The sequence below is a fragment of the Lethenteron reissneri genome, chromosome 60 (assembly GCF_015708825.2).
Source record: "Lethenteron reissneri isolate LAM-NWPU_2019-01 chromosome 60, ASM1570882v1, whole genome shotgun sequence".
Taxonomy (NCBI): Eukaryota; Metazoa; Chordata; class Hyperoartia; order Petromyzontiformes; family Petromyzontidae; genus Lethenteron; species Lethenteron reissneri.
This window is the reverse complement of record NC_083838.1, coordinates 2,441,546-2,454,149: the sequence shown is the minus strand read 5'-3', so window position 1 is coordinate 2,454,149 and position 12,604 is coordinate 2,441,546. Positions and strand designations below refer to the sequence as shown.

Below are 12,604 nucleotides of genomic sequence, written 5' to 3'. Positions count from 1 at the left end.
AGACTGGAAGAACCAGATGAGCTATGAAGTTATTTTTCACAGATGTCCAGTATTGGCAGGTGAGCAAAATCATTAACATTGGTTTTGCCTGTGTCAGCAACACGGTTAGTTTTCTATGTGGATGGGTGGCAAGCACAACGTCCCGACCGCCTTTGTCTCCCCAGTGGTGATGTTTACACACCGCACCAGGTACTCATTTGTTCCTATGATAACTGTTTCATTGCTTTTATGGCTTTATTTTGGTGATTTTTGAAAAGTTTTTCGGTTGGCCATGTTTGTTTGTTGTAGTACAGAGTTAGACTGATGGCCTTAATCTAAGTTGTCATGTGGTTGTTTTACTTGCATCCAGAGGTCGCAACCGGGTACCCGATACCCGTACCCTACCCGATACCCGGCTACCCGTATCCGGCCGGGTATGGGTACCCGTTTGCGACCCTGGTGCGGCCGGGTACGGGTATGGGTAAGGAATCAAAACCCGTTTGTGACCTCTGGTCAACAGTGTTGGTGTACACGGTGATTTTTCTGCAATATTTTGCTGTCTTTTCTTGGATTTTCTGTTTGCACAGTCACTTTAAGATGTTTTCTTGTTCATGTTTTAGTTTTTTTTGTTTGTTGCGGTTGCACATGATTCAAGAGCCGAATGGCTCACATGGCTATACCTAATACATGAAACTTGAAAACTTGAAACATTTGAGGTCGAGTTGACCTAGGGACACACGCGCACTCATCTCAATGAAAAATGGAATCTGCTGTATTAACGCGGGGAGAGTGAAATGCTTAGCGCGGCAGGTGGGACGTGTTTAATAATCATCGGGCGAGTGAAGCGTGGAACGAGTTAATTTGTATTTGAATGGGGGAGAGGAGTTCGTTGATGAACGCGGAGAGGTGTGAGCACGGTGGTGGTGGGTAGCGCCGACTGGCGTTTGGGAAGCGGTACCGCAGAGAGAACGCACTGCACTGGGCACGGTGCAACAGCAACTGCAGCAGCAACTGCAGCAGCAGCAACTGCAGCAGCAACTGCAGCAGCAGCAACTGCAGCAGCAGCAACTGCAGCAGCAGCAACTGCAGCAGCAGCAACTGCAGCAGCAGCAACTGCAGCAGCAGCAACTGCAGCAGCAGCAACTGCAGCAGCAGCAACTGCAGCAGCAGCAGCAACTGCAGCAGCAGCAACTGCAGCAGCAGCACTGCAGCAGCAGCAACTGCAGCAGCAGCAACTGCAGCAGCAGCAGCAGCAACTGCAGCAGCAGCAGCAACTGCAGCAGCAGCAACTGCAGCAGCAGCAACTGCAGCAGCAGCAACTGCAGCAGCAGCAACTGCAGCAGCAGCAACTGCAGCAGCAGCAACTGCAGCAGCAGCAACTGCAGCAGCAGCAACTGCAGCAGCAGCAACTGCAGCAACTGACGAGTCGTGGGTTGAACGGACCACACGCGCACACCGGACTGCGTTGAGGAGGAACGCGCACACTCTTAATGTCATAACAGCATTTTGCTTTTATTGCATTTACACGAAGGCGTGTTATGACACGTGACGTTTTCGTTTTAAATAATATATTCAGTGAGTTCCGAGGACTCTTTTTAACAGTGCTCTGTGACTCGAGGGCATAGTATGTTGCATCAAATAATACGCATCGTGTATGAACGGGCAGAAAACAAGACAATCACGTCTATCCTACAATGTGTCATTACATCGATATTCCTATAAAGGCGTTCAATACAACGCAAAGTTAAAATTGTATTTTCTGAAATTAAAAGGTGAACAACTTGACCAACAACAGGACCCTTTCGGGCCAATGCTGTCCCATTGGTATTCTCAGCTGCACAATGGGCCAATCGGCACGCAATGGAAGGGAGGAGGGGGCAGGAGGGAGGGAGGAGGGGGGAGAGAGGAGGGGGGAGGAGGAGGAGGGGGGAGGGAGAGAGGGTAAGGAGGAGGGGAGGGAGGAGGAGGGGGGAGGGAGGAAGAGGGGTAAGGAGGGAGGAGGGGGGAGGAAGAGGGGGTAAGGAGGGGAGGGAGGAGGAGGGGGGAGGAAGAGGGGGAGGGAGGAGGGGGTAAGGAGGAGGGGGAGGGAGGAGGGGGGAGGAGGGGGCGGAGGGAGGAGGGGGGAGGGAGGAAGAGGGGGTAAGGAGGAGGGGGGAGGGGGGAGGGAGGAGGAGGGAGGGAGGAGGAGGGAGGAGGAGGGAGCATACTTCGCGACGTTAGTGTCAGCTGTAATTCTTCTAGTTTAGTTTGATTTATCCCGGGCCAATGCATGGCCCAGCTTCCGTGAACGTAATTTAGATTTTCATTCGCAGTGGGAAAATTTAGTTAGACGCCGTTGACCTCATTTGGAACCGCCGAGTGTCCATGAAGACACCGACCCTCGTTTAGCTCTGCGTATGACAGCACAAGCAATATTGCTCGCTTCCAAACGGTGTCAAGGGCAGCAGTCTCTCACGTTCACAAACATGCGGTAGTGTTAACAGCAGCGAGCTTGCGGGCGACGATGAGAAGTCTCCCCGAGCCCGTGTCGGACAGCAATCGACACCCGAATCCTTCCGCAGCCTTCCAGCTGCTTCCCTACAACGCACACCACCACCTTCCACCTGTCCCAACACGGCACCCTAGCCAGGCCACAGTGATCCTTGTCCCATTAAGGTGCAAATCTCGGCCCGTAGTGTTGACCTATCGAGTAAATTCAATGTTCACTCTGTAGCCCGGCGAAATCCTGCGAGACGTGGCGAGTTGAAACGCGTTGGCGCGTGTGCTCCACTTGGGTAAGTGACCATTGCCTCACTCACTGGCACACTGTTCCAAGCACAGTCAGCAGCAAAGTCAGTAGTAAGCATCACCAACAGTCGACACCAAAAACAGCTCGATGGGTCGTTTTGAAAAACAAGAGGAGCCCTCGAGTTGACATAAATGTACATTGTTAATAAAGTATAAACATCAATAAAGCATGCAGGTAACAGTTTAACTTTTTCGGAGCCGTCGCAGACGACACGTCGTTTTTGGACAAAACTGCAGGCGGCAGAGGGGATGTCACGTCCAACTCCGCGCCGCTACAGCACCATTGGCACCCCCGTCACTCGCTGTGGGCCAGAGGTCGCAACCGGGTACCCGATACCCGTACCCTACCCGATACCCGGCTACCCGTACCCGGCTGGGTACGGGCACCCGGCTGGGTACGGGTACCCGTTTGCGACCCTGGTGCGGCCGGGTACGGGTAGACCGTGAGTCACTGGTGAGTAACTGTTTGTCACTCATTTCCCAACGTCTTGTCTCTTCTCACAATTCAAGTTCCTAGAATCAACCCACCCGCGCCTGCAACATGGCTTCATCCCAGAGGTCGCAATCAGGTTCCCGATACCCGTAGGGTACGGGTACGGCTGGGTACGGGTACCCGTTTGCGACCCTGGTGTGGCCGGGTACGGGTAAGGAATCAAAACCGGTTTGCGACCTCTGCTGTGGGCAAACCAACAACGCAGTGCACTTTGCCAGCCCGGTGCGAGTATGTATGCGTGCATATACGTATGTATGTTTAACATCTTTCGCACCGTACGTAGCCAACCGTGCAAATCCGAGGTGCGGGGGAAGGGCAGCAAACTGAACGTAAAAATCAGTTCTAAAGAAATTAGTTTTTAACGAGATTTTAAAAGTGCATATCTCCAGTGTCTTCCTCATATCGGAAGAGCGTTCCGAATGGCCACAGAAGCGCATCTGAAAGCGCGCGATGCAGTGACCATCTTTGTTCCATGGTTTGCGAAAAACCGCTACTGCGAGGATGACCGTAGTTTGCGTGATTGTTTATGTCCCTTGACGAGGATCAGGCTGCCTAGCAGCCTTTTGTTGGGTTCTCAGCCACCAGAATGTGCGGCCTTGTTAAAATGTCATGGTGGTAAATACAACACGACCTATCGCGTACTGGGTTTCGCCCGACATTAGTGATCATCAGCGCAGTACAATCCCTCTATGTCCTCCTCCGTGGCAAGAGAGTGCAGATTTCACTACGACTATCAATCATCAGAAGGCCACAGCCATGCAGAAAATACTGCCACAAAACTGGAATTGGTCTCTCTGTGTGTTCCCACCGACGAATTTTTTCCATCTGCCGCAAACGCAGCGCCGGAAACACGACTCCAGCACCGATTCGTCTGCTTCGCCGTGTCGTTTTGATGGGTTTACGTTTGGATAGGGGACAGGAACGTACGCCAAGCCCTCGCTTAACGTTTGCGCGCACACTGCTTTTTCGCTACAACGCAGCTCCTTTCATTAGGCAATGCCTTTTTACAGGTAGGAACAACAGTTCCACAATGCCCACCAGGGATTATTTGTCTGTCTGTCGTGCATAGCCACGCCCACCGTTTTGTATTTCATAGAGCGCTTCGGGCGGGCTCCGCACCACGTGACGCGCCGCGTGACACGGATCGCACGAATGCGCTGTCCAACCAAGTTCCTATCTGCCCACTCCGAAGGAACGTATTTGTTTTGTAACACGCTCAACGATGAACTACTTTCTTGAGCTGCGCGGCTGAGCGGAGGAATACACTAAGCGGAACGATACAGTAACGCGGCGGCGCACAGCCCTCAAGCTATTTGTGCCGCCATCTCACCGGGCGTCCGTAGTACATCGTATATCTCGCCAAACTTTATTGTTACTACTTTATTTATGATGAAAAAAATTATCTTCACGCGTATTCCGCTTATCGCGGCAGTTTTCAGAACTGCATCTAACGTGTTAAACGAGGACTTACTGTAATCCTAAGCCAAGCAGCGCAGCCATCCCTGTGATTGTCACACCTATGCAACAGCACACACGCATTACGATGATTACTATAACTGTATGTTAATGCCAAGTTTACTTTTAAAGTGTCCTTCATGCAGCACTTGCTATGTACTTATGATTTCAAAGCTCGCTTTAATCTCCATTAAATGCTTCAAGTAAGACTATCAACAAGGTCTCATAATATGTTTAACTTTCAATTGTTCTTTTTAAAAATCTACGGTACACACGTCTATTCCGTAATATATTAATGCTGTGTAAATGATATGCCGTATGTGGATACAAGGTTGAAATAAAAACAAACAACCCCACCCCGCCCGTACTATAGCTGCCGTTACAAACATTACGTGATGCAGATCACAGGGTCAATGCACGCGCTCGCTCACTTGCCCAGAGGGAGTGGCGAGTGAGTGACGGTGCAGACACGCAAGCGCTCCAGTGTCGGATTGAGAGGCAAGAGGCGCTTGCTGATGAGAAGCTGGGTCGCGGGGTCACCATCACCTCTGCTGTATGGGCGGCAGGGACAGGCCCTGCAGAACACCGTCCACCACGATGTTGGGGAGGCCCTCTGTGGTGGGAAAAGGCATCACCATTGGTGCTGTCAACAGTGAGCAGATTTGACGGCAGGTGGCCAACAGCAGGCGGTGAACGGCGAGTGGTCAAGGCGAACGGTCAAGGCGACTGGTCTTGGAGAGCGGTCACGCCGTGCAGATACGGCAAGCGGTCACAGAGATACGATCACGGCGTATCGCCACCCGAATACACGGAAAAGCTTCCTGGCTGCAACGGAGCTGCTTAAAATCACCGACAGCACTACACGAGCAGAAAAGTGGCGGACACTGCTCGCCGCAATAACCAAGGGGGGTCACAAACGCCCATCGATGTCGCGGAGAAGAACCTCGCCACCGGCGCAGAGAACGGGTCGTGGATACATTGAAACTGCCTCCGAACTGGAGCAGGCAGGCGAAAGGTCAACATGCAGGGCTATTCATAATCAACGTTTTTGGGTTTAGATCGCGTTATTTATAAATGTGTCGTAACCCTCCACCACCCGACACGGCCAATCAGCAAAAAAGTGTCACGTTGACAAATACAAATAGTTCACTGCTTTAGCCCACCGGTGTGTTGAAGCGTGAAACCACAACATTTACAATTTTATTTTATTTTTCTGAGTACGACGTTTCGCTGGTAATTGCATCCAGCATCATCGGGCAATTCGCCAGAATGGTGAGGCTCTGCTCTGGCTCCTGGTCTTAAATAGAGCAGCAGCAGGGCTACTCGGAGGACACCAACGCGTGTCACTGCGGAGAGACGCGGGCCGTGGAGCGCCTCTGGAGGGGGCCGTGCAACATGGAGGACCGCGTAATGGTGGGTGGGAGGTGAAGAGTGGGAGGGTGACGAGTGGGTGGTGAGGTGCGTGTGGCATGTCGTGTGTCGGGTGAGAAGCGCCAAGTGTGGCACGTTGGGTGTGGAGTGGGTGGTGAGGAGTGTCGGGTGTGGCGCGTTTGAGGAGCGGGAGGTGAGGAGCAGGAGGTGATGAGTGGGAGGGTGACGAGTGGGAGGTGAGGTGCGTGTGGCGTGTCGGGTGTCGGGTGAGAAGCGTCGATTGTGGCGCGTTGGGTGTGGAGTGGGTGATGAGGAGTGTCGGGTGTGGCGCGTTTGGTGAGGAGCGGGAGGTTAGGAGCGGGAGGTGAGGAGTGCGAGGGTGACAAGTGGGTGGTGAGGTGCGTGTGGCGTGTCGGGTGTCGGGTGAGAAGCGCCGAGTGTGGCGCGTTGGGTGTGGAGTGGGTGGTGAGGAGTGTCGGGTGTGGCGCGTTTGGTGAGGAGCGGGAGGTTAGGAGCAGGAGGTGAGGAGTGCGGGTCAGGGCGAGTGAGGTGCTCACCCGACATGGCCGGCAGCACGTACGGATCCCGGGAGTAGGCCAGCACCGGCTGGTGGCAGAGCCTGCTGTGGGGGAACACGGCCACGGCAGGCAACCGCGTCGTCACCGCGACCCAGCTTCACGCGTCGCACCGCGCTACGTCGCGGCGGCGTAAGGCACAAGTGGGGAAACCCTCGTCGGCCTGTGGGCCTCCACTTCGCACGGCATGCGGCCACAACGCAAGCATCTCTAAGCCGCGCTCATTGGGTGCCAGATGGGTAGGTTTTCGACCGGGAGATTTTCACGCATTGAGTCTTTAGCAGAAGAACATTGCAAGCATTCCGTCCCAGTAGTACATTACAAGCTGGGGTAACCAATGCTTTAGTGCTGGATACAGCCACATTTTGCAAATGTGATTTGCAAATTTGATTCTTAAGGTGTGGACAAACCCTCTGCACCGACGGGGGAAATGATCAATAGTTGCGCCGCCCACTTCTGTGCCTTCGGCCAGTCACCCGTTTTATTGTTTTATTTACTCTTGTTTACCCAGAAAAGCCTCATTGAGTCTCAAGACTCCTTTTCAGAGAGGGTCCTGCCACGTTTTTAACAGGAGCGAAGCGACGCTGCTGCCATGTGCGATCACAATTGATTAACTTTCAAGTAAGTGTTCAGCATTGGGGATGTTTGGCCAATACCAGTTGCAGTTTGTGATTTTATTTTTAGCTTTCAGAGGAAACCAGAAAACCCGGGAGGAAAACACACAAACGCCAAAGACGCAGAAAAGCGCGCGAGATCAGTGTCATCACTGCCGCCAATCCTGCCGCTCGGCTATAAGTGAAGGGCGACACCGAGTGGGTCTTAATGCCCACTGCCACTTGCCGACGATCTACCGTGGCAATTGTCACGCAGCAATGCCTCGCTAAGTGGGATCACTCCGTAACCCGTTTGGAATTATCGCTATTAACACTCCGGTCTCACCTCGGCTCTTCTGAATCGAGATCGTCCAAGGAGCTGAAAAGAAAAAAAAACTCCGTCAAACTCACCGCTTATTGGCACCGATGTAGACAAACATAGGGAGGCCTTTATGTAGCAGTGGAGAGAACATGGCTGTTTTTTTTGTTATCTAAGACAAAAAATTTTTTGTAGCTATCTTTCTAAGGCAGACAATGGGTGGTGTTCAACTTTTGGTGTAGACTGCTCCATTCGTTCCAGTAAGCAGAACAGGGTGGGAATGGGAAAACGGGCAGAAGGGCGGCAGCACAGAGGCGACACTCGCGCCTCACAGCAAGAAGGAGCCTGGGTTCGATTCCCAATTTGGCCACCCTTTGTGTGTGGGCATTTGCATGTTCTGCCCCTGTTCTGCATGGGATTCCTCTGGGTTTTCCTGTTTCCTCCGAAAGGGGTTAAAACCAGACACACACACTGCAGAGGTCGCAATCGGGTACCCGATACACGTACCCTACCCGATACCCGGCCGGGTACGGGTAGCCGGGTATCGGGTAGGGTACGGGTACCTGTTTGCGACCCTGGTGCAGCCGGGTATGGGTACGGGTAAGGAATCAAAACCCGTTTGCGACCTCTAATGACACACTGTAAGTGGTATAGTGGCCAAAACATCCCCAATCCTGCGAAAATGACCTGAAAATCACTCAATTGGAATCGCACATACAGGAGTCTGGGCTCGGGTCAGTCGCGTAGCGAGAGTGGGGCAGGCAGGGGATACCTTGGCGCCCCCCCTGGTGGCCAAAGCTATGATCTGGGGCCCCCTTGACAACCAGCGTGAGATATTTTAACACGTAGACTTTCACGACTAATATTATCCACAAGATATTGTTTTGGGTTAAATCGCGTAAATAAAAACGTGTCGTTAAACCCGCCACCACCTTTTAAGAATGAAACAAGAGGATTTAAGACCGAAACAGGAGGAGGCTTTCTCCACAACTTTGGCTGTCGCTTGACGATGCTGGTTGTAATTACTGCCAAAACGTTGTACTCGAATTGTAAATGTTGTGGGTTTACTCTCCAACACACCGGGGTACTGAGCTAGTAACGAATTGGCACGTTTTGTTTACGTGACAAACATCACTAATTGGCTGTGTCGGGTGGTGACGGGTTTAACGACAAATTTATATTCACGCGATCTAACCCAAAAAAAACATGGAGATATATTTTCAACAACAGTGTAAAAAACTAAAAAGCATGTAATTATGTGATTTGGCAAGAGGAGCCACAATATATAGCCGAGGTGCGACTGTGCGAAGAGACAAAATCAAATATTGGGGGCCCCACCTGACCGATTGCCACACACCCTGAGCTGAAAATATCGTGACAATGCCACTGGCTGCGGTGCATCTGTGGGCGTGTGCGCAGCGCTCTGAACATACTCGTAGCTATCGGCCTTATGAATCGAGGGCAGGTGCCGGATGCTGAGAAACTCCAGTAAGACCTTGGGCAGCTCTTCGTTCTCGTACAGGATTCCCTTGGAGGAAAAACCGGCAATCGTGTTAAAAGGGCGCACACGCCCTCGGTGAGTGGGGTGGACTGGCGAGTGGGCCGGCAGGCAGGTGAGCGGGTGGACAGGTGGGCGGATGTGCATGCGGCGGGCGGGGGTGCGTGTGGCGGGCACGCACCACACTGTGCAGCCCGTGCCGTCGCTGCCTACCTGCAGGTAATACTCCAGCCCTTGCCGCCTCTGCTCCAAGACTTTAGGAACCCAATTCCTCACGTGCTTCGGTGGGAACTCAGGGGTTTTAATTACTTTCTTGAGCTGACGGAAAAAGGCGGGGGGGGGGTGGGGAAGCACAGGAAGAACTTGTTGGGGTCACATGTTCCTCGAGACGCCCCCACCAGCCTTAGCTGGATGCAATCTGCGGAGAAAACTCTACAACAGCAGGTTCAGCCATGGCACACGTGCTCACAGCCTGTACCCAGTTGAGTTCAGGAGTCCCAAAAACCGGGATCACATTTGTGTGCCTGCATGTGCGTTACTCGTACAATGGAAACCCAGACCGTAGATCGGCTCCACACTAGTTATGCGTCCGTCGAGCCGTGGCGCTCACTACTGGGGGACGACGGGCGAGTGTCTCGGAGTGAATGTATCTCAGTTGCGCAAACGCGGGGGTCCCCGTGTGGAGGCTGGAGAGAGCGTGGCGGTTCTCACAGCGAGGAGGAGGGAGCCTTGCCTGCTTGTGCAGTGCGTGGAACTCGCTGTAGCGCTTCTCCAGAAAGTGCTTCCTGCCGTTCATGGTCACCTCCACCTTGAAGACCTGCGAAGCGCGCGCGCGCCGTCAGCGACGGGCCCATCCAGGCTCGGAGCGGGCAGCGAGTCACGAATCACGTTGGAGTAACCCCGTCGTGAGTCAGAAACCGGCACACGTCTGAGGTCCGGGGTTCGATCCCTGGTCGGCCACCCAACACCGCATGCTAACTCACACATGTAGTCAGTTTGGCAGTGTCAGCCCAGCAAAGAATTACGTGTACGTGATTTAAATATCACCGGAGCAAGAGCCTCTTCGTTCACCCAGTCCGGCTGTGAGACACAACTTGTCACCGATTATTGGATGACCAATTAGCGTCGATGCACTATTTGCACAGCATAACAGAGGTCCGTTTTGTAGTTAAACTGACAGTCCTTATTGAATTACAGTATATACCGACATGAACAGGAACTGTAATGTTTTATACAGTCGAGGAAATTTCATGAAACTGCAACACATTTGTGGATCTCAGAACCAGTGCCCGGACAAAACTATTTGAACTATTTTTATTTTACCAGGTAAGGCTGAGCTATAACGTACAGATAGCTCATTTCAGAAGCGACCTGGCCACAAATGATAGCTCAACAAAGTGGCTTATCATGTGGAAACTTACAGCAGCCAAATACTATTAGCGTACGTTGATTCTGAAGGCATCCAAGGGGCACCGCAGTGGAGAGATGTTAACTACCTCGAGGTCGTGGGTTTGAGGTCGTGGGTTCGATCCCAACCCCGACGCCTGTATATTTGGAGTTTGCATGTGTTCCCTGAGGTCACGTGGTGTTATCTCCAAATTACTCCAGTCTGTCCCTCCACATTTATAAACACGCGTCTTTAGTGTATTTGGCTGCTATACATTTCCATCTGATAAACCACTTCATCGCGCCATCATTTGTGGCCAGGTCGGCTCTGAAAGTTCGACAGTATATAGCTCAATGGGCTTACCTGCTAAAAAAAATTAAAAGATAGTTGACATGTCAGACGTGCAAGGAATATCGCTCAATACCGGGCCACATCCCCACCATCATCACACAAATCTGACCACACCCAAGCTTTTTCAAACACCCCACAATCTGTCCACACCATAAATCTGCCACACCACGCCCCGACCAAAAAACTATTTGACCAAAGTAAGCGCAATCACACCACAATGTGACCACAGCAAGCGCAATCACACACACAATGTGACCACCCCAAACGCAATCACACCACAATGTGACCACCCCAAACGCAATCACACCACAATGTGACCACAGCAAGCGCAATCACACCACGTATCCTCCAACCACAACAACCTGACCACATCACAACCTGAGCACCCCACGTTCCGACCACACTACAACCAGACTACACCACATCCCGACGACACCATATCCCGACCATGGCAACTTGTCCACACTACAACCCGACTACACCACGCCTCGACCACACACACCACGTTTTGACCAGACACCACGTCCCGACCTTCTCCACACCACGACCTGAAAAAACCACCACCTGAACACCCCACCACGTGACCACCCCACTACCTGAACACACCACCACGTGACCACACCACCACCTGAACACACCATCACGTGACAACACCACCACGTGAACACACCACCACCTGAACACACCACGTGAACACACCACCACCTGAACAGACCACCACCACGTGACCGCATCACTACCTGAACACCCCACCACGTGACCGCACCACTACCTGAACACCCCACCACGTGACCACACCACGACCTGAACACACCACCACGTGACCACACCACGACCTGAACACACCACCACGTGACCACACCACGACCTGAACACCCCACCACGTGACCACACCACCACCTGAACACACCACGACCTGAACAAACACCACCACCTGAACACACCACGTGACGACTCCACCACCTGAACACACCAAGACCTGAACACACCACGTGACCACACCATGACCTGAACACACCATGACCTGAACACACCATGACCTGAACACACCATGACCTGAACACACCATGACCTGAACACACCACCACGTGACCACACCATGACCTGACCACACCACGACTTGAACACACCACCACAACCTGACCGCACCCCCGGCGTGATCACACATTGCGCCATGCGTGAAACCCCAGGGGACCTCCCTCCCCGAGCCCTGGGCCTGTGCGGGGCGGGCGGGCGGGTGAGGCCTGCTCCTCTAAGGCCTCCGTCTCTCCGCTCTCTCTTCCCTCCTCCTCCTCCAGCCGCTGCTGCTGCTGCTCGCCTCACCGTGTAGGGGGACGACGACGAGGAGGCTGCCCTCTCCGCGTCCGCGCCCTCCTGCCTGAAGGAGGTGACGCGAACGAGCGCCTCCATTCCTGTAGCTGCTGCCCGCTTCCTCCCGGCGCGGCAGCGTCACGTGACCCCCGCGGGGGGCGTGCCGGTCACGTGACCGCGGCGTGACGAAACACGAGGGGGGGCAACGAAGGGACGCAGTGGCGTGTGTGTGTGTGTCACACAGTGTGTGTGTGTGTGTCACACAGTGTGTGTGTGTGTGTCACACAGTGTGTATGTGTGTCACACAGTGTGTATGTGTGTCACACAGTGTGTGTGTCACACAGTGTGTGTGTGTCACACAGTGTGTGTGTGTGTGTCACACAGTGTGTATGTGTGTCACACAGTGTGTATGTGTGTCACACAGTGTGTGTGTGTGTGTCACACAGTGTGTATGTGTGTCACACAGTGTGTGTGTGTCACACAGT

General features: G+C 53.1%; 1 protein-coding gene across 4 annotated transcripts; it reads right to left on the bottom strand.

The window, feature by feature from the left end:
• Positions 1-1,472: 1,472 nt before the first annotated feature.
• On the bottom strand, positions 1,473-12,324 carry SNX24 (sorting nexin 24). Of its 4 annotated transcripts, none has more exons than XM_061576268.1 (7): positions 12,132-12,324; positions 9,804-9,887; positions 9,284-9,388; positions 9,006-9,100; positions 7,600-7,632; positions 6,643-6,704; positions 1,473-5,327 (listed from the first exon to the last, which is right to left on the bottom strand). In XM_061576268.1, exons 1-7 carry the CDS (start codon positions 12,216-12,218, stop codon positions 5,257-5,259), a joined length of 537 nt encoding a protein of 178 aa, XP_061432252.1. In that variant the 5' UTR covers positions 12,219-12,324; the 3' UTR covers positions 1,473-5,256. The 4 variants fall into 4 exon arrangements, with proteins under 4 accessions (XP_061432252.1, XP_061432250.1, XP_061432248.1 ...); XM_061576266.1 differs by having other exon boundaries at positions 6,643-6,707; positions 12,132-12,318; XM_061576264.1 differs by lacking the exon at positions 9,006-9,100 and having other exon boundaries at positions 6,643-6,707.
• Positions 12,325-12,604: the final 280 nt, after the last annotated feature.